The sequence below is a fragment of the Thalia democratica genome, chromosome 9 (assembly GCF_965202585.1).
Source record: "Thalia democratica chromosome 9, ktThaDemo2.hap1.1, whole genome shotgun sequence".
NCBI lineage: Eukaryota > Metazoa > Chordata > Thaliacea > Salpida > Salpidae > Thalia > Thalia democratica.
Genome location: NC_139173.1, coordinates 15,157,494 through 15,180,715, shown reverse-complemented (window position 1 = coordinate 15,180,715; position 23,222 = coordinate 15,157,494). Strand labels below are relative to the sequence as shown.

The 23,222-nt window shown below is 25.9% G+C and overlaps 1 protein-coding gene across 2 annotated transcripts in view; it reads left to right on the top strand.

Moving 5' to 3' along the window:
- The first annotated feature begins 2,156 nt into the window (after nt 1-2,156).
- LOC145844040 (galactosylceramide sulfotransferase-like) overlaps nt 2,157-23,222 on the top strand; it is a 30,099-nt gene continuing 9,033 nt past the window's right edge. Inside the window, exons 1-9 of one of the 2 annotated variants that reach the window (XM_082951369.1) lie at nt 2,157-2,288; nt 2,763-2,856; nt 2,927-3,004; nt 3,348-3,492; nt 5,431-5,675; nt 7,915-8,034; nt 10,613-10,779; nt 18,022-18,098; nt 18,761-18,863. In XM_082951369.1, coding sequence (XP_082807495.1) covers nt 2,199-2,288; nt 2,763-2,856; nt 2,927-3,004; nt 3,348-3,492; nt 5,431-5,675; nt 7,915-8,034; nt 10,613-10,779; nt 18,022-18,098; nt 18,761-18,863 — 1,119 coding nt within the window. In that variant the 5' untranslated portion in view covers nt 2,157-2,198. Of the gene's footprint in view, nt 2,289-2,762; nt 2,857-2,926; nt 3,005-3,323; nt 3,493-5,430; nt 5,676-7,914; nt 8,035-10,612; nt 10,780-18,021; nt 18,099-18,760; nt 18,864-23,222 lie in introns of both variants that reach the window. The other variant, XM_082951368.1, reaches the window with a different exon arrangement.

The following is a 23,222-nucleotide window of genomic DNA, read 5'->3' as shown; positions in this document are numbered from 1 at the left end:
AGTACACTTAAAGATCATTCGGAGCTAAAAAAAATCTGATTCATAATTTTTTTAAATAGCTTTAATTTTATATTTTTAATTTATACCTTTATCCCTAACCCACCTTATCCAATCAAATTAAAAATTAATCAAAAAAATATGTTTAAATAATTAAGATAACATGAAAAAAACTTCTTCTTTTGTTTTTTTTTGGTGACTCAGCTTTTTAAAAGTTTTTTCAACTCACAGTCTGAGTTTACTAGCCAGCATTAGTACAATAGTGTTTGTTTATAAAACTTACAACAAACTAAATTTGAATAAAAAAAACAAAAACTAGGTTATGTTTAATTGTATTTAATATTTTTAGGTACTTTCATTTAAACTATGTTTTAATTTGAAAATCATGAAAAGTTTATTAGAACTCGTGAGTCGAAAATTTGCAAACAAAGAGATTTTTACAATTTAAAACTTTATAAATAGCGTGTTTTTAGTATTATTGTTGTCGTTTTTTGTTATGACTTTTTATTTAATTTAGTTTCAAGTAAATTTATACTATCTTAAATGTTTTTGTTTTAACAGTTTTGTCTTATAAATAACTTCAAACCAGCAAAGTATAACTTAACTCTAATTTAAACCTTTTAAACAGACTTTTATACTTTATGACGTAACTATTTTAAACTAGACATTTCAAAGTTCATTGTATATATTTAAATTTAAACTGCATATGTTAGAACACTATATGAAGTAAAGTGATGATATATAAGAGCTTAATTATTAAACATATTTTATTCAATAATTGTCAACTTAAGCTTACGCCGTTTCACCTAGAAGGATATTCAGAGCTTTTTTAAACGACAATAAAATGATATGAAGCACATAGATATATATAATGAGATTAGCTTATGAGATTTTAGTTATCAATTAATTAGTAATTACGTGCTTGAGCAAATACAACAGAAGTTAATTAATTATTTGTAAAATGAAACTAAGCAAAAACACTCTTCAAATAAAATAATACTTATAAACAAATTGATAGTAATAAATAAATAGATAAAACTTAAGATTGTATAATAAACAAAAATCACGATAATAAATAATATAACTATCAAAATTAAAAATTAATATAACTAGATCTAAGGTGGGGGCATATCGAAGTTAGTTCTTTTCTTACATTGAGTGCTTTATCTCTGTCCGCTTCAGCAATGGCCATTCTTTCTAAAGTGCAAACAGAACAAATTTCTGGGTACTGAGCAGTTAATTTTAAACAATATTTGCCATTTGATTTCGGAGAATTCAGTATTATTTGATGTAGTAAATTTAGCTAGGGCCGTTGATTGTTATATCTTGAGAATGCTGTGCTTGTGTTGTTGCCACCTTGTTTTGAAACATTGAAAAAAAAATTAGGGGAAACCTCTTCACATTACAATCGGACCGGACCCGTTTCATTGACAACATAATGTTTTTTTATAACAAAAAGTTATAGTAAAACGACAGTTTTATAAGCTCCGCATAATTTCACTCGAAATAACTGTGTATAAATTAAAACAGAGTGTTTAAAAAATGAAGTAAGAGTAAATCAAGAAAATTTTGAATAATTAAAACTAGGTTTCTGTATTTACAATCGCTTATTCTTTTTTTATTACACATTTGACTGATTGAAAAAATATACTTATAATTTTAAGCTAATATTTATTATCAAACAGTAACTTTTAAGCTCTTATCTTTTTTGTTAATTAAGCTTTTGTAATAATAACTAAAAGAATGTCTAATATTTAGTTTCTGTAGATTGAGTTAATCAAATCAAAGTTTTGTGAATTTGAAAGTCTATAAAAAGGATAAGTATAACTTAAAACAAATGAAATTTCTGTTTAGCAAATTTAACTTGTGCTTTGGCTTTACTTGTTCACATGTAAAACTTTTAACCATATTTTAGTTAGAGTTTGCAAGTTTACTTTAAAAAAATATAGTAAAAGTCTTCAAAACTGATTGAAAAAATTTAAAGTTCATTAGCTAAATCAGGCAAGTTATAAAATTGAAACTTAGATATTTTCTTTTCAAATATGAAATCAATCCATTGAATGGCGCTCTACTTGCCTAAGGGTATTTTGGTTTGTGTACTGATTGTTAAAGTTGTTTTTGATATTAGTTAAATACAAATGTTAAGAGTTTTATGAAGTTGAAAGTTTTAACTGCACTAAAATAATGTAACTTTAAGTTACATGATGAAAATAAAAAAAGTTTACAAGTCGTTGCTTGTAAAAGTAACATTTTTATTTTTTTTTATAATCTTTACAGTTTACATTCAACTGGTAAGTATTTTTAAGAGTTTTTATAGAATTCTAAAATTTCTTTGAAAAGCACTTAAAATTTTTATACTATGCTAATAAAAAACACTTTGCTTTATATTTATAATTATAAGGGTTATGTTGTTAAGTAACTAAAAAACAACTACTAGTTTAACATATAGAACAACGACTTTAAATTTATACCGCAAGCAAACAAAATTATAACAAAAACATAAATTTAAATCATTTAAGCCTGAAATATTAGGTGATTGTTAGTTGAAATTAGTAATGTTTTTAATAAAAATTATTAAATTAAAAGTTTTATAACAGCTTATTGTACAATGACTCTTTAAAATAATAAATACCAAGATTTACACAACTTCTTTAAATTTAATATTACACTTTACAAGATATAACTTTAAAAGCGTAAAAATTTATAATTCTGATAATTTTTAAAGTTAGTTGATTATTAGTACATAATTAGTTGTAAACTTTAAGGTAAATGACATATTGAAAACAAATTTGCTCAGAAAAAAAACTTTCAACCATGCATTAGAAGTAGATTTTAATTTAAAACAACTTGAATTAAATGGTAAGTTTTTTTGATAGTTTTATTTTGAAAAGTGCTGTTTTTTAAACAGCTTTTATTAATAAAATTATAGGTTATTTTGGTAAGGATAACGACAATGAAAAGTGCGATATAAAACCAGGACTTGTGTTTGTTAAAACTCATAAAACAGGTATAAAGTAAATTAAAATGCATAAGCTTTGTTTCACTAAAATCGTTATTGTCCTTTAAATTAAAGGTTTCTTAAAGCAACATAAACTTTTTTATAGTTTGTAAAAAAGTATTCTTAAGATAAAAAATATACTTATCACCTTGTTTTATGACATATGCTTAATAAAAAACTAGCTCAAAATAACTCGGCTTTATTAATGTGATTAACTAAACTCGATTCAAATCTTTTTGTAATTTTGAATTTAAAGGTATTAGAGCATTTATTATTATATAGTTATTTGTTTTAAATAATAGAATAAGCATTTCTTATTAAAATTAAGGAAGCACTACTCTGACTAATATAGTTTTGAGGTGGGCCGAGAAGCAGAAGCTTTTAGTAGGCCTTCCTCCTGAAAGACACTGGGAGCTTGGTGGATATCCAAACTTTTTCAGACCTAAATTACTAGATCCACAAGCTGAAAAGTATGAAGTTTTATGTCACCATCAAAGGTTGTTAAATGTTTATTGTAGCAAAAAAATAATAGGCATCATCTATTAAAATACCATAGTTAACGTTTAAATTTAGTTGCTTGTTTATTTAAATTATTTAAATTTGAAAGTAAGTTATTTAATGAACTATTTTTACAAAATGCACTTAAAACAAAAATTAGGTAAACCCGTTTTCAATAAGTTGTTTATCTAACAGCTGGGGGATAAAAATTAATACAACATTTTTTGTCCAAGCAACTATTAAATACATTGTGTTGTTTTTACTTTGTACAATATATTTCTACAACTATATAATGTTTACTGACATCAAAAAGTTTACTTAACCGTAATTAAAAAAAAAATAAATGATATATTTTATTGAACGACAAAAGAAAAAGCGCGCAAATGGTTTGGTCTAAAGACCTTGTGTACGAAAAACCTTCGGTTATCGGAATAACACCACAGATACAGTTTAATTTCCTGACCAGGACTAAGAAATTTAAAAGCTTGATATATAACTTACATTACAAAAATTAATGAATTCTTTAATATAGGTTTTTTATTGATGAAGTTTTTGTTATTTTATTACAATTACTTGAAAACCACTAGACTAAGGTTGTCGAAAATAGACTATGTATTGTTTTAAAAGGATATTAATAAGCTCAATAGGCAATCAATATTAAATGACAAAAAAAATTGGTTTTAAATTACTAGGAATATTTTTTTTTTTTTTTATGTAAAAAACGAAGTATACTTAATCGCGTTTTATTTCATAAGGAAAAGCCCAAAAAAGAAAGAAAATAAAGCTTTGCTCAAACAAAACATACTAATACGTTTTGTTTGTTTAACTAAAAAAAAAACTTTCTTTCACTTCTAATAAGTAGATTCTTAAACCATGTGTATCTTGATATGAGAAAGTGACTTTAATTGATAAAATACTCTTCAGATAGTTTAAATTTAAAATACTTTAGAAGATACTTTTTTATTGCAATATTTTTAGCACAATTTAATATTAAAGCTATGTTATCTTATTTTAATAGATGTTTCTAAATATTCTTAGTAGTTGTTTTTTATTACTAAAGGCTGTTTTTTGCTATTGGGATCGCCACTTATTCTTACTTTCTGTGCCTTATATCAGAACTCTTTTGTATAGTAAAATATTTTTCTATGAAAATAAAGGTTTAATCACAAAAAAAAGTTGATCTATTTCTTTTCTGCATTTAAAATCTGTTAATCTTTTCTTTTTAAAAAGGTTATTATATTAATTATTTAAAAGGGTTTTACATTGTCTTAATTAAAAAGATTGTGCATTTATACATTAAAAAATGTAATGCCTAAAACAATAAATTCTTGAGATAATCTACACTTAATATATATGCAAAACATTTTAGGGAAAAGTTTTTGCTTTCTCAAAAAAACAGTGTATTTTTGTCAATGAGTTTGGGTAGCTTTGCACTAGATTGCAGTATACTTATTGCAGTAAATTCTTCTGTACTTACATATATTTTTCAAATTAATACTTTGAATAACTTTAAACATTGATCATAACTGATAAATCATTTGATAACTCTTGTATTTATATTATTCTAAATTTTTACTAAGTTAATTTTTTTTTTGTTAAATTTAGATGAATTTTTTAGTTTCTTTTATTTTGATAAAAACAAAACTTAAATGCTAAGCAGTTAAATAGAAAATAAACAAATGTGGTTGTTTAACAAAGTTTTTAGACTAGTATTCAATTTTAGACGACTTTTAAGCAACTTTTAGAAGATACCTAGTTTCTAAAAAAATTTAAAACTTTAAAAGAAATTAAAACAAATTATCTTAAAACATTCTATTGTAAACACTTAAAATTTAACTAAAAGTAGAAATATTTAAATTCCTTTTTTAACTAAAGCATAAAGTAGTGTTTAAAAATAAAAGATACATTCGAAGTTAAGTAGAAAAATAAATTTCTAGATTTCAGTTTGATGAAGTTTCTAAAAATGTACCTCCTGGATCGTTTTATTTTACAGTTATTCGAAATCCTGTTCATCAGTTTGAGTCTGGGATTGGCTTTTTCAGAGACTTGCCATTTGCAAAGTGGCTTAAAAACTTTTCAAGACCCGAAATGCTTCACGAATTTTTAAAAAATCCTGAAAACTACTACGATAAAAAGACACCTTGGAGCTTTATTGCTAAAAATTATATGAGTTTTGACTTAGGTGATTTAATGTTAGTTGTATAAACAAATTTCTTAGATAATAAGCATAAAAAATAAAAAAAAGCTTATTACTTTAAATTTTATGAAACTGTAAAAAACAAATTGTTTTTAATTTGAAAAATGGTGTATGAGCGTTTTAAGTTATTAGTCAAGTACTTTAAGAAAAAAATCTTTAATTAATATTTTTACAACAATATAGTAACTAAAATGATAGCACATAATAGTAAAAAAAAATAGAAATCGCTTTTTGTTATTTAGTTTTAAATCTAATTATTTCTTAAGAGGGTTTATGAAGATACGTAAATTTAGAGTGAATCTTTTTAAAGTTGTTAGCACCTAAACGTTACTAAACTCATCTTATAAAAAATACAAGTTAGGTTCAAAATCGGTGTTTAAATTGCTGTCAGTGTTGTTAAATTTTCTATAAAATAGACTATTACAGATTACTTTTATTAAATTAAAGCTTTGTAAATTACTCAGTATACACAGTAGTTCTTTGCATTAAAAACAAATATTGTAAGAAAATTTATGTTTGACTTGCTTTTTTAACAACTTTTGAAAGGTATTTTGCGCAATTGTTTTAGAAAATAGTGGTCTAGGTTCGAAATAAAAACAATTAAGTTTATTTTATAGCAGTTATTTTAACGAGGATTAATTTGGCTCAAAAAATTTTTTTTTTTGTAATTTTAAAAAAATGTTTTAACTTTAGATTCGATAGTTTTCCTTATCTTTTAAGCTAACTTGGAATTTTTTATTTTAAAGAACGTTTTTTTGCCTTTAATTAAAAAAAAGTCCATTTGATTGGGATTTGAACTTTTGAGTGAGGCCCCTTTAAACATTTTACGTTTTTTTCAATATCTTTTAATAACTTACTTATTAAACTAGGTTTAATATCAAGAATTTTTTTTTCCTTTAAATTTCGTTTTTATAAGATATGACATTTTTCATTTAAATTTTTTGTTTCCAAAATGTTCAAATTTATCAGGGCCTTACTGCAAATAAATGTAATTAAAAAAAAACATTTTCAATATGCTTATTCAACTAAGTTTTATATTTAGAAAACATTAATTTTTCCGGTTTTTTACTTTTTTATCATATAACCTATGCAAATTTTACATAAATTCAAAGCACTTGAGCAAGAAGTCTCTCGAATAATGTAATCTATGCTATGAATTTATGTAAAACTTGCATAGGTCAAATAACAAAAAAAAAAAGGAAAAGTTAACATTCCCTTGATATAAATTTAGTTAAATAAGCATATTGAATTTTTTTTTTCTTTATGTATATTTGCAGTAAAGCCATGATAAATTTGAACATTTTGGAAACAAAAATTTAAATGAAAAATGTCATATCCTAATAAAAAAAATTTGAAAGAAAAAAAAAAGTCTTTAATAATTAGTTTTATAAGTATGTTAAAAAATTTTTTTTTAAATTATATTTTAAGGTAAGCTAAATTAAGTAAAAAAAAAAACTAAAATTTCAAAGGGACCCCACTCAAAAATTCAAACTCCAATCAGATGAATTTTTTTAAATTAAAGGCAAAAGAACATTCTTTAGAATAGAAAAAAAGTTCCAAGTTAGCTTTCAAGATAAGGAAAATAAATGGATCTAAAGTTTAAAACTCAAAAAAAGCTATTCGACCCAAAGTAACCCTCGTGTTAATTTAACGTATCTTACTTATATTTGTTAGCAACTCTTTTAAATTAATTCATGAAAAAAAGTTATTTGGCTAGGCTTAATTTATAAACGACTAAATACTCACAAATAATAGTTTTAATATTTTAAAGGGAAACACATGAAAATTAAGTATGTGTACTTGGAAGGCTTAAAGTTACTGTGGCACTTAACTACGTTTTAGGGTTGTGTAAAACAGATTTATCCGTATAATTTTAAATTATTTTCAATTATGAATACTACCTTATTTACTCTATAAACGAGACTTTTTTTTTAAATTGAAGAAATGAGTAGTCGAATGTATAAAAAAAATGTGTATTTTTAATTTAAATGACGTATAAAAGTTTAGTTAAAATTAATATTTTCAAACATCTGACCAATTGACAAGTTATGCAGCTACTGTAGTTTACTTACTTTTATAATTTGTAAAATACATGCTTATTTAAGTTTGCTCTGATTTCTTACAAATATGTTTAATGTTATTGACTTTGTATTTAAAGTATAATCAATTTCTTTAAATGGTATAGTTTTTTCATAGATTTTAAGCTTAGTTTACTGACATATAGGATTTGACAATGAAAGATCTGATTTAAAGTACATTGACTGGGTAATTGAGTATTTAGAGAAGACTATTAATTTTTTTCTTATAACTGAAAGAATGGATGAATCACTTATACTTTTAAAAGGTTTGTTACAATAAGTTTAACGATCAATAACTAACTACAAATAAATTGTCAACATATTTTATAAGCATAAGCAAGTTATATAGTCAAAGTAGTAAAAACTGGTAGTATTAGTTAGAAATGTGTATAGTTAAATTTTATATTTTCATTATAAAACGTCATTACTTTGTTTTGTATTATCAAATTTTATACAAAAACCTGTCGATTATGTACACAGTTTTTTATCCGAACAGTTTTTGTTACGCTGTTTTCAAAATGCAATTTGTTTTAACTAAGAAATTAAAAAAAAAAACCTTAAAGTAATAAACAAAAAGTAATACATTGAAAAAAATTGTATTGTATTAATTTATAAAAAAGTAAAGCTATAAGAACTAGAAAAAGATTATGAAGTTAAAAATTGCATATCAAATCCAGTATTTGAAACAAACGTATAACAGTTTACTTATTTAACGAAAATAACGAACAGTGCAATTTAAACTTGAATACTCCATGACTAAAACAAAAGAATTGAAAAGAGAATTATGTCTACTATTTAAGGCCATACAAAATTTATATAGACAAAAATAATGAACAGTTATAGTTGCAGTATACATTGCAATTGACATTTATGTATATGAAATGTTTACATGAAATACAAATATAAAATAAAATGATGTTAAATAAAAAGTTAAATTGAAATTTACTTCTTCATGATTAAAAAATAAATGTGAAATCGTATAAAAAAGCGATAAAATTAAACATGTATTAGGCTTAATGTACGTAATTGACGACAAAAATTCTTTTGGTACGCACTGCCACTGTCTACGGTTTCCCAAACTTTTTTGCAAATGGCTCCCTTTAAAGAGTTTGAAAAAGCAATGGCCCCCTTCAACATATAGGTTACTCATAAACTACGATAAAATACACATAAGACCTTTTTTTTTTTTTTTGCTCTTCATCTGCAACTCAAGAATATGTAAGTTTCTAAACTACCATAAAATACACATAAGACCTTTTTTTTTTTTATGCTCTTCTTCTGCAATTCTAGAATATCTAGTGTAAGTTTCAAGTTATGGACTCATGGCCCCCCTGTGGCTCCTTTACTGCACATGGCCCCCTGAGTATCTGTCATGGCCCACTTTGGGAAACCCTGATCTACGCACTTTTTCGCTGTGTTCGAAATGCGTACCTAAGTAGTACTGTACATTGAATAAAAATCAGCAGTATAATTAAAAATAACATCAAAAGTTGTTTCTTGTGCAATTAATTTTTCTTAAAAATAAGAAGTTAGTAGTTTTAAGTCTAGCCTATAAATTGTATTTAATAATAATTAATTTTCAAAGATAAGTTTTTTAAACCTTAAAAATATTTTAAAGTAATGCTATTAAGATGACTTGTTTCTAAATTTAAAATGTTGGATTAACTTCCTATTTAGAACCTTTTGTTTTTTGTTTCACATATAAAATACAATCAAGTTAAAAAAGACATACAAAGAGGAGTAGGTGTCAGAAAACCACAGCGTATTTTTAGCAAAGATCTTCACTTTACCACAGAGTGACTTTTTAGCACGGAGTAACACTTTAGCACGTAGGGTCACTTAAGCATGGCCGATAATTTTTAGTTAATAAGTTAAATAATAGTTAAGACCATTTTGAATAAAATGTTTAAAGTTGATTTTAATACAGTCAGCTCTGCATCCTGTTTGGTATGCACTTTAGACACTTAATAGTGGGAATTTAAGGGGGTCTACTTGCTAAAGTTATTTTCATTTAAAGTTATAATTAAGTAATGAGGAAACTGTTGGGCAAAGCTCGTCAGCATTTTTAAGTAAAATACTATTTTTACTAAGAGAAATCACTTGAAGGTAGCATTTAGTTAGAAAATATCCTTTGTAGGCGTTACTTTTAGAGAATGATAATATTTAATAATTAAAATAAGGTACTAAAAATCAAGAAGATTGTTAATTAAATAGTAATTTAACTACAAACCTTTCAAATGATCTTAATTTCTATGATATTTTAATTTATCCAACAAAGAATTACTAATAATATAAATACAATTTATTTAACATTTAACTTTAATATTTTTTATTTAAAATTAACGCTTTAAATTTAAGCTTGTTTAAATAATTTTAAGAAACCCAGAGCTTGTACATATTGCTAGGTTTATAAAAACAGTTTTTTGTTGAAAATGTAAAAGTAAAATTATCTAAATAACTTTTGTGCTAAAGTAACTCTTTGTGCTTAAGTGACTCCGTGCTAAATGGACTCTCTGTGCCTGAGTGTCAGTCCTTGCTCACATGACGCCGTTCTAAAGTGACACTCTGCGCTAAATTGTCATTCCGTGCTAAAGTGTCTTTCTGTGCTAAAGTGACGTCAAGCTTTTCAGACCCGTTCTTAAAAAGAGATATATTTATATTTATTCTATAAAGTGTTTCAAATATTTTCATAAAAGTTTAGCTTAAAGAAATACACCAACTTGTTATATCTGTGTATTATACTTAAATATTTAAGTCTTTTGATTTTAAAAACTCATACAATTGTGAAGTATAGTAAAAAAATGTATTATTAATATTTTTTTAATTTAAAGCTTTAACTTCTAGATAAACTATGTATGGACTCCTTAGATGACATAAAATATTTAAGATTAAAAGTTCGCCAAGACACCGCAAGGTACAACTTAACGAGTACATTAAATGAGAAAATTAAAAATTGGAATTACTTAGACTACAGCATATATCAGCACTTCAGTAAAAAGTTAAATAGAGAGGTTTACTCTAGTTTTATATACTTTTCAAATCTTAAATATGCTCAATAGTTTGTTAAATTTACATATAAATAGAACTTAGCAACAATTAATTTCCAAGAAGTATGATAAGATATTTTTCTTATGAGCTTTAAGCAACTTTAAATTTAATTATTTATTGCATAAAAATATATATATTATTATAAACGAAATACTTTACCTAGATGAGAAAAACTTAAAAGTCTTGTAAAAGTTTTTCAACTTTTGAAAATACTTACAATAAGCACTAAGCTGATGATTATATTGTGGACCGAATTCAGCCCGCGTGCCATACGCTAAACACTCTGTCTTAGATGCTAAAATAAAACGATTTAGTTGTGTCAATTTTATTGACTGTACCGATAAACAGATGCTTCAGCAGAAACAGTACTGAATCCCTTTTGGTTAGGCTAAAAAAGCTGTTGTTTGCGGCTATGCATGACTGACAAGTTCTAATTAGAACTAAACAAGTTGTAAATTTTCTCGGAAATTGTTGTGAATGCTTTTAAAGTTTAGTTCTAATGGTATAATTACAAAAATTCTCAGTTTTGCTAAAGATAACTTAAACATTGCTACTTTGGAAAGTATTCACTAAAGCTAGTAGATATTTTTGATCCATAAGTAAGGCAACACTTTGTATTTTCAAGCTTTCTTTCGGTTTGTTCATTAGATTTAAAACCTTTTTAAACGCAATAAAGATACTTTTTCTCTACAAAACCATTACATTTTTTTTACTCTTTTGTTAGAGACTTTGCAGTTTTTCAAAAGTGCTATTAAACTCTTATATACATCATACATCTTTAAGTAAATGCAAACTTGTATTGCAACCAAACCTTCAATTAAGCCCTTACTTTAATTTAGGTTTACAAGGTGGTTGAACAAACATTTGCTAAAAACAGACCACTTCTGGTATAAAGTTTATATACGAACATACTGTTAACTAGTGTATTTATAAAAGAATCTAAGTTTACATTTAAAAAAAATTGATAAGTACCACTCGTGGCGTCGTAGAAATTATTTTGTCTTAGCACAACAAGAGCGACGTAGCTCATTAGCTGGTAAAATTTCATCACAAACAAAGTATTTTTCAGGTTTATTAATAAATTTCAAATTGGAAAGTATGTAGTTTCTTTGCTTTACTATTGGTTTAGTCTAAAGTCATACAGTTTGAATATTCAGATGTAAGGAAAGAACTTGAGCTGTAAGATAATAGTTTTTGTTTTTAATTTTGTATCTAATGGAAGCGTTCGAAACCATTATTGACCTGCAAACTTTCTATTTGTTTTGTTCTTAATAAAACAGATTTCTGCAGTGAAATATTTGTCTATTTTAGAAAAGTGACTATTTGAAGATTTGCAACAAATGTTGAAAACGTAGAAAAACTATATATAACTTATAAAACATATAAGTGACAACCCGTCATCTAAACTTCAACATAAATTTTTCCCAAGTTTTTCATAACATGATCGCCATAGCAACACATGATAACATCGATTTAGTGTGCTCTATAATGACTTAACATAACGAGTATTCAATACTTATTCCTTTTTAGTCCGTGAGTCCCGCTGCATACCTGAGATTTATTAACTATTGTATCTAGTAACATTCTTCCCATTATAAGGTTATATTTGTAGAGGACCTGAAAACTCATTACATAAACTATGTGTTATTATATAAAGCTAACCCTACTAATTTATTTGAAGTAGAATTTCTTTGTGATTGTAACCTAAGTACTGTTCAAAAAGTTTTATAACTTGTTACACAGTTTAATGAATACAAACTAAACACACACTATAAAGAAAAAAAAACACAATAGTCGGTTAAATAGTATTCAGATTCAAAAACAGTTAACAGGTAAAATTGGCATCACCATTCTACCAAAAGCAACATGTATTGATAATTATCATATTTAAGCATTGAGAAATCAATATTTTTTTTTGCAATATCTTCTTTTATATAATTAAGAAAGCAGTAAAGCATGCGATATTGCTACAAGGTAACGAGTCCTTTAGACTTAGACTAAGATCTTTTTGGCAGGAGGTAATTTGTAGACTAAATTTTGAGAATTTTTTGCGAGAGTAAAGAATGCATCTTTTTCTTACTCTTAGGAAAATATTCTCCACTAATTATTGTTGATTGGCCTTTACTGTGATTTCTGACCTACCTTTTGAGAGAGGTGATATTAAGATGACATACGGTAGTGTGGTGAACTAACTTTAGTTTATTGTTGTTAAGTTCAGGTTTTGAGTTTGTTGGCATTTAAAAATAGTATGTAATATCCTTTGAAATGAAAACAATCGTAGACAATCGATTTAAAAATAGTTTAGTTCAAGAATATTGCTAGGATATAATTATTATTAATTATTTTCACTAACAACAACGACAATCGGCTCAGCGAATCAGCAAGAATGATTTAGCTGTAATTATTCAATGTCACAGAAGCTGTCGGAATACAGTTTCATATTGCCTACGCATCCACAACTACGGAAAATTTATAGTTATTAATTTGCTAAATGATTGAAGTACAGGTCTAAGGAGTTATTTTTTTCATTGTAGGTAAATTTTTTTTTCCTTATGGTTTACTTCTGAAGCCAGTGGAAGTAGACAAAGTTTTTATAGAGCTTGTGCTAAACCAGTTTCAACCCATAAAGAAATCTTGACGTTGATGTTTTTATGCTTCATGCAAACTTTCCGTGATTTCTAGCTTACTTAAAACAATAAAACTTGATATGTATGCTCTTTAGAGTCTAATTAATGGATATGAAAAGTTCTCTTAAAAACTAAAGACATTTATGTATAGTGATTGAAGTAGCAAATTGACAAATTTAGAGTGCTTTATTTTTGAGTGAGCGATAATAACATTAGGTGATAATCTTCTCTTAGCAGTAAAACTTTGTTGTACTCAAATAAACTTGGTGGAATAATGCTATTAATATTATTTTTGAAAATGTTGTCTATTTTAAGTGTTACTGTATAATAAATAGTGTTTTCATAAACTCGTAAAGTTTAATATGTTTACTATAGTTTTTATAAAAACAAATTGTACAGTAATCTTCCTTTATTGTACCAACATATGTTTCTGCGTGTTAACGAATCAACACACTTCAACTGGGTTGTTAACGGAAAGAATAATGTTGGTACAATAAAGGAAGACTACTGTACAATTAGTTTTTATTTATATTCCAGTGAAGTTATTTCACAACTTAAAACCATAAAATTTTCCATGTATTTTTTAAAGAGTTACAGAGTTAAAGAGTTAAAGAAACTACTGGATAAGTAGAGTTTTGTTATAATTTAAAACGTTTTAATATATAAATTAAATTTTTTTAATCATTAAACTAAAAAGGAAAACTTCGTGATACTTTTCATTCTTCTATATCTAGTTCACATATTTATTAAATTGCAATTATATTTTTACACATTGCTTATTTTTAAAATATGTATTATTTTCAGTTTGTATTCTATCTGAATTTCTAATGCTAACTAATTCTATTGTTGGTTTTGTGGTGAAGTTTATCATCTATTATTGGTGGCGCGAAAAATATTAATTTTGTTCAAGATCGCTGAAATAAATGCTGGTCAAAACTGGTAAATTAAGCGTAGACAATAACCTCACATAAGCTAACAATATCTTATACGATTTCACTACGTCAATTTTTTTAATTTTACCCACAAACGGTCGCGGAAGTGCATATGTACTTAATCCCGCTTCAATAGAACTTAAAAGCGGTGCTATGAGTCCTAATAAGGACGAAACCGGTCGCAGGTTGTCAAGGAAGCTGTCGTGTCATGAAGTTTATTATTTATTGATAATATATTGGTTGATGTTTATCGAATAAAACTTTGAAACTCATTACAACCTCTATGGAATAAAGTTAAGTTTTGGAAGCTTATTTATAGTTTAAAATTCCTTTTTATACTTACTTTAAAAATCAGTTATATTCTTTACTTCAATTAAAGTAGTGCTAAAACTTTCTCTCTGTTTGGTTTCCATATTAAAAAAAAACCTATTTAAAATTTATAACCATCAAAATTTCCATAAGCTTGTTCTAAAACAGCTTTAGGAACATATAAGATATAAAAGGTTTACTTAAGCTTAATGGAGGCGTTTCTTGATATATAAACTTAATCTAATTCATTGGTAATCTATGGTTCCAAAACCTAAACAGTTTTACTTATTAAGTACAGCAAAATTAAAGTTTTATATACCTTTGTTCATATATTAAAAAAAATAAATGAAGTAGAGTGCTCTATATAAAGAACTTAATTATTAAATTTAATTTATTCTACAATTGTCAATTCAAGCTTACGCTGTTTCATCTAGAAGGTTCTTCAGAGCTTTTTTAAATTGACAATAAAATGAAATGAAGCAAACAAATATATATAATGAGATTAGGTAATGAGAAAGTAATTAGTTATTAATCAATTAGTAATTTATTATCTTTTGGCTTATATCGTGACGATGGTCTAGCCGTTTTAAATAGATCTAAGTGCAAAAGTGAAAGAGCAACTAAAGCAATTAGAAATAATTTAAGTCTCACGGATTCAAGATTTCCGTTGGATGCAACTTAATCCAAACGGATTTTTTGGATATTAACATGAATTTAAGCAGCAATGCTTTTGCACCATACAAAAGAAAAATTCTAATGTAAAATACATAAATAATGGGTCTAATCACCCTAAAACAATAAGAAAAGCCATAAGTCCAATGATTAATAATAGATTAAGCAAATTTTCCAGCAACAAAGAGATATTTGATAGCGTTAAAAAAGATTATAACGAAGCACTAATTTCAAGTGGACATTACAAGCTAAAAGACTATGACAAAAATGACCTGGATTGTAAGAGTAAGAAAAACAAAAAGATCAAGAAAAATCATATATTTTAACCCTCCGTTTTGTAATTCTGTAAAAACTAATATAGGTAAGAAATTTTTGGACCTTGTTCGCCTACATTTCCCAAAAACAACAAATTTCATAAGATTTTAACACGAATACAATTTAAAACCACGTATAGCTGTTTGCCCAACATAAGAAATATTATCAATTCACACAACAAAACGATTTTAGAAGCTGAAAACAAAACAAATATAACTTGCAACTGTAGTAATAAGATGAATTGCCTATTTAATGGTGAATGCCTCTAAAAAGGAGTATATAAAGCAAAAGTTAGAAAAGAATACATTGGTTCCATAGGAAACTCATTAAAAAAAAAGGTGGCAGCAACACAATCACAGCATTATAAAGAAATTACAGTCAACAGCTTTGGCCAAATTTACTACATCAAACAATATTGATTTCTCCGAAATTGAATGGCAAGTATTGTTTAAAATTAACTGCTTAGTTCCGAGAAAAGCAGACAATTGCACTATATGCAACCTAGAAAGAATGGCCATTGCTGAAGCGGACAGAGATAAAGCACTCAATGTAAGAAAAGAACTAACATCGATCTGCCCCCAATTCAGATCTAGTTAATTAAAGTGTTATTTTTAGTTGTATTTTTTATATTTACTTTATTTATTGTTTTATTTTTTGTTTATTATACCATCTTAAGTTTTTTCTACTTATTATTTTTGTATTGCTAGCAATTTGTTTATACGTATTCATTTATTTTTATTTTATTTGAAGATTGTTTTGCATAGTTTTATATTTACAAATAATTAATTAACTTCCCTTGTATTTGCTCAAGCACGTAATTACTAATTGATTAATAACTAATTACTTTCTCATTACCTAATCTCATTATATAAATTTGTGTGCTTCATTTCATTTTATTGTCAGTTTAAAAAAGTTCCGAAGAACCTTCTAGGTGAAACGGCGTAAGCTTGAATTGACAATTGTTGAATAAATTATACCTTTGTTCCTAACAAAACTTTATATAACATAAATTTAAGTATAAAGAACATATGTGCAAATTTTTATGGCTTAAGAAGTAAATATGGTTTTTATGGTTTTTATTAAAGTAATAAGAAAGTTAAATTTAGAATAACATATTAAACTAAAGCATGTTTTCAATAGTATACGTTTTTTTTTACATAAATGTCGTTAGTTTCTAACTTATTTTGCATACAAGATAACTAGACTATTAAGAAATATATGTAAAGTTTTATGCTTTCAAGTTAACTATAGAATATATAAAAAATTCCAAAAGTTAAAAAGTATTAAACCAAGTAATTTTTTGACAAATTTTCAAAATACTTTTAACATAAAGTTTTCGATTTCTAACATAAATTTTTATTAGTAATTATACTCTAGATTTGTTGTTTTCGCAGTGTCCAGCTGTGCACAGTAAAGTTCAAAAAAAAAAACTATTTTACTGTAAACAGAAAATTTTGTAAGATAATATAAGTTTTTATGACTTAAAGAAAATAGGCAGAAGAGTAATAGTAAAAGCTAACTATAGCATAAAACAAGAGTTCTAAACACATTAAGGCACTCAAAAAATAAAAATGTAATGTTTTTATTTTATGATTTGTATTTATTTTATTCTAGTGTGCACATAAACTATTTTACAGTAATTTACTGTACATAGATTTTGAAGAGGTTGATTACCACTGCCTAAAACAACTTATCTGTAAAATTTTACAATTTTAAGTTAACGTGCGAAATAAGTTGTTTAAAGTTCGAAATAATAAACTCAAATATTTTTCTTGGTATTACTATGTAAACGTACATAAAAAACAACACAACTTTTTACCTGAAGTGTTTTTATAGCAAAAAATAAACTGTACATACCCAATAATTGAAAAAATAAATAAATATTTTTTAGTTTGAAGCTAACTATAAAGTTTTAAAAAGGTTATATGAACTTGAAAATGCTAAACTCAATGAGTTTTTGAAAATGCTTTTTACTGTAGAAGGACGTAAAGAACAAACTCTTTTTTTTTATTAAATGTCTTTATTTATAAAAAAAAAATTCTTTACCAAGTTATTAGGACCCTAAGAACATACCTGTCATGTTTTAAGGTTTAGAAAAAGCTAAAAAGTGACGAAAAAATTTAATAAACTTTAGTACAAAATTAAATAAGATTTGGCAAAGTTTCAAGCATAATTTTATATTATACGGACGTTCATAAAACCGGTATTTACGATAAAGTAAACGATATTAACTAGTAAATAATATTGTTTGTAGCATTAATTGTTTTTACGATTTAAACTACTTGTTTTAATGTCAAATCGTTATCTAATTTTTTTTGTTAGTTTTTTAGTTAAATTTGAAACATTCTAGATTGAAAACTATGGCCAAGAAAGAATGAAAACTGATTTAGTTTCGTTTCAAAAACTGCTTAATGTAACAGAAGACAAGTTAGTATGATGTTATTGTTAGTTAGATATACACTTTAAGTAAATTTTATTGTTTACATTAAAAAGCAGATTATTGTAAATAATACATTAAAAAATATTTACTATCCTTATACAACAAAGTATGTTTATTCTTACCTAGTATAATATTGTGAAAATTGTATAAAAAATTTTGTACATTAATATTTCCACTGAGTATGTGCTTTCAGACAGTCAAAAAATGAGTATATAAAAACTTCCAATCTAAATATAAATTTGCATTCTAAATACATACTTAGGTTTTGGCTCAAAAGAGCGTACTCAAAATGATGATTTCTGTACTTATTAAGTTTTAACATTTTGATCTGCAGGCATAGTTCAAACACGATAACAGTAAATTTTTGTGTTGATATATTAAAACTATATAAAACTTTGAAATGCCAAGAGATTTTCATAAATGAATAATTGCGCAAAACTTTTAACAGTAACAGAATCACTTCAAAAAGATGTTTCATAAACCCTATATTGTTATAAATTTAAGTAAATTTGCTTGACGTTAAGAAATAAACTTTAATAATTCAAAACAGACATTTTTGATTTAAGTTTAATACTTGATAAAGAAAAAAATTAACATTTGTGAAGAGGAATTTAGTTCACAAGTAAAGCATACGATTAAATTTCAACAGCTGCGTAAAACTATATGACAAACTTGATATGAAGCCTTGGGTAAGTCGTATAAAATTGAAAGATGATTCAGATAAACTTTGCAACAAACTTTCTTGGGGAGAGGTTTACTAGTTTTCAGTTGTTTAAAAATCAAATTAAAATTTTCGAAACAATTAAGAATAAAATAAAAAGATATTAATTAGAATATTTTTTCAAAAAGTATCGATATGAGTCTATTAAACTGTTTTTATAAATAGAACTTAATTATGATTACTTCTTTTAAAAAAAAAATTTAAGACTGTTTTCGATGTAATATACTTAATGAATTTCTAGTAAAAAGTATGAATGTTGTTCTAAAATTCAAATACAACAGATAAATATAAAAGCTGTGATGTTAGTTATAAATGAAGTATAGAATTTTTGAATTTTTTATATATCAAATAATAATTACTTGATCTTTTTTCAATCTAAATAAGGCTGTACCCGTATCCAAACATTTAAATATTATCTAGACTATTAACGATAGTTATTCTTCCATTAAATACTTTTTTGACTTTTCTATAACTTTGTTTTAGCAAAAAAATTGTAAAATAAGGTAAATAAATTATAATTTGTTTATTTTAATCAAGACAAAAAACTAAATCAAATTTATAGTTTAAAGCTATCAATATAGGAAAACCATAATGTTACCATGTTGGTTTATGTTAATTTTTGAAAAATTTAAGCTGCTTAATAAAATTATAATCTTAAAACTAAAACAAATAAATAAATATACTTACATTTAGCAATGATTCAGTGTTTCACTCGTTTGATTTGGCTCAAGCGATTGAAATATTTAAAAAAAAATAAAGTTAAAAATTTTTAATTGATCATTCTCCTTATCATTAAGTCGAGAGATTTTACTGTTATCTATAATGTAAAAAATACACGGTTTTTAATAAGCATGGAACATAGAAATGAGGATAAAATGCCGTCAGCAACTAGTGTTTTGATCATAAAAATTTCTGCTAAGAAAACAAATTTAAAAAAATGCTTGAATGAAAAGTTTAATGCATTAAAAAAAACTTAAATAGAGAGTAAACTGTGATGTTCTTACTATAAAACATTTACTACTAAGTTCAGAAGCAGGGCTAGAGATCATGTGATACAAAGCCCTTAAAAAACATATATTACAATGGGTGAAATAGTATAAACATTTAACAAATATACAAAAGTTCAAAACTTACAAAATATATAAAATACAATTTAATAACTAGACGAAAGTCATATAGTTTTAATCAGGAAATTATAAAAAAAAAGATTTTGGAGAGTAAAGTATTATAAAAAAAAGATGCTAAACTAGTTTTAAAAAATTACAAAACTTAAAAAAAATTACAAACAGATATTTGTTACTTTAATTAAGGTTTAAAATTTATTAGAATATTAATAATTGTTATTATCTGCGTATAAACTACTAAGTATTACTTTATTACATACTTAACAAAACAATTTAAAGACGTAAAGCATATGAAACTGGTTTTACTGGGTTTGTGTTGTATAAAAAAATCCCTATTAAAAAAGAGCAGAACATAAGAGTTTTTTTTAGTTGTGTATAAATAAAAGAACACTTATTAAATTTGCGTAAATTAAGTTACTAATTAATTTATTTTGTTCAGTGATTCTTTATTTCTGTATTTGTAATTTTAGGTTTTTCTAGTTTATATAATTATAATCAGCATAAGTTAAAAGCTTTTTTGCTAGATGCAATACTTTCTAAAATATTTCATATTGTTTGCTTTTGATACGCAGCTTCTAAATAATATTAGAACATTTTCTATCAATTTTTGGCTTTACAATTTTTTTAACACTGGTGTTATATATTTTATGTTCCTCATATCTCATTTTAACGCTACTAATGATATACAAAATAATACATTACACTGTTATATTTTTTACCTTTGATTTGAATACAATTTTTTTTTTGACTGCCAAATACCTTAATGAGGGCAGGTTACAAAAAAAAGTATGGAAAAACTTTAAAGTTTTATATTTAGCAAAAGTAAATATCTAGAAAAAACTTGTTTTGAATATACATAAACTTCACTTTGCTTAACAAAAATGTTTATAAAAATCATTATTAATAACTAAACTTTTAGGAAAACAGTGATCTATCGGATCCATTAATTAAAATCCGGCTAGTTCCGAATCTTTTTTCTAATTTAAGATCCGGCCGGATCCGGTTCGGGATTTAGTTTTTTAAATCCGGATCCTAAATGTTTTTAGTTTTATGTAGTTTCAATAGAGAACAAACTTTAAAAATTTATTTTTATAATACCTTTAATTAGTAAAAATTGTTTAATACAATTATTGTTAAAAACAACACAATGTTTTTGTCTGAATTTTTTATTTGAATACTAGGAAAAATAACGTTGAAAAAAAAAAAAACATCTACCTATACGAAATCTCAGTTTAAATGTTAAATTTCAAGCTACATATACAACTAATTTTGACTTTTGTACTTGTATGACATCAAAAAAAAACTAGATTAAATGTTACAATGCTTAAAAAAATTACTAATTTATTTTCTAATGGTAGGCTTTACATTAGAATTTTACTTACAATCACTTCTTTAGCAACTGTTTACATATACAAAAGTAAGTAATTTAATAAGTAATATTTACTCATATCAATGCCATTAAGCTACAAAGAAACCTGTTCTTATTTTTTTTAAGTTGTGGTGAAGAAATAAAAATTTTTCACCGGTTTTTGGAAGTATTCGATTCCAGTTTTGTTCGTACAAGTTACCAGCTTCTAAAAATAACCTTTAAGATTAAATAGAATATGGTGGTGCTAAAAGAAACCTTTTTGCAAACCTGGCAAGATGTGTGTATTTTTTCTTGTTTGATTTCTGTAAGACAAGACTTCAGCTTTTTTAACTTCTTCAGCAGACTAATTTTCTCTAGCCAAAAAAACCTTAATTTCTGCCTCAATTTCCTGATTAACTGAATCTTGTTGATTACTTTCGTAAGTGTTTACACTTCTTTGCGATTTAAATGTATAATAGAACGACAAAAATTTTTGGGAAGATCATTTGTAGGTATTTGAGCTTTAGGTTTGTTAGGCGGTACTAGAGGAACTTGACCACTTTGATCAGTCTCACGACAACTATGATTTTTTACTTGTGATTTAAGTAGCCTCACAACCTTCTGTTTGAAATTAGCAGGGAAAAAGTCAACAGCTGTTGTGAGTAAAAACAAGATGAAGGTTTATTCGTGTGCTGTTATTAGTTAAATAAAACCTTTTTTTCGAAAGCATTTTTTATATTTTCTGCCATGGTTGCTAAGGTTGTAGAACTAATTTGACCTAGTGGACTATAAGCTTTATGATTAGAAACCTTTTTCAGTACTGCTGCATGCAAGGTTTACACTTGACAGCAATGCGTTGTTTTTACTACATTGCTGCGTTACTCTAAAAAAGGGTTCGAGCAGCTTATTAAGGAAGCTAACAAGTTTCTATTCATCAGCTGTAAGAATGTTTTTGGGTTTAAATTTGTTGTTAGCCACGTAGTTCTGGACACTTATTTTTAATTTTTCTAGTCTTTTAAGCATAAGGATGGTTGAGTTCCATCTTTTTTCAATATCTTGCACAAGTAGCAAGGCTTTTTGCATTGACATTGATGAACTTAAGTGACCTCGAACTTTTTTGTTTCTCGCACGCTGTACAAAAATGGTTAAAGTAGCCAATAGTTTGACGGGCCTTGGCTTTTAACACACTAATCTTACTTTCTAAAAACAGTGACTCTTTAATTATTAGTTGAAGCGTGTAAATGAAACAGGGTATTGAAGAGGATTCTAACATCAACATACCAGCCTTCATGTTAAATGGGTTGTCGCGCAGAAAAACGTGAATACTATTTATATATTACCCCAGTTTTCAAGCATATCCTTTATGTTTTAACAAATACTAAAGCCAGTATGAGAACCTTCTATTTCCTTACAGTGCGAAACTCGGTGATTGTACTTAAAGCTTTTATTTAACCAATGCTGTTGAAGAAAGATATTTGTCTTTGTACTTGCCCATATGTCACTTGTAACTGACAAAAACGAAGCTTTTGATAACTCAGTTTGTAATCTTATCTTCAAAATTTTATAAGTCTGTGGAAGCATTGTATCAGTGAAGTACTTAGTGCTCGGAATCAAGTAACCTGGCTCTGAAACAGCAAACAGTTCTGTGGAACCTTGACTGCTATTAATTGAAAACGGTTGGTTGTCCTCAGCAATCATGTTCATAATTTTTTACATTGTTTAGTAGTGCGATAACTCTCAATACTAGCTTGGTACATTGCTGTTAGCTTCTTTTGTTTAAAATTTGGTGACAAACTATCGCTGACTGCTTTATTGGATGACGATGATGATTTTCTAGCCTCTGACCTTACTCTTTGATGTTTTGAATTCAAATGCTTTAGTAAAGAAGAAGTGCTGTACGAATTAGCATTACCTCTTT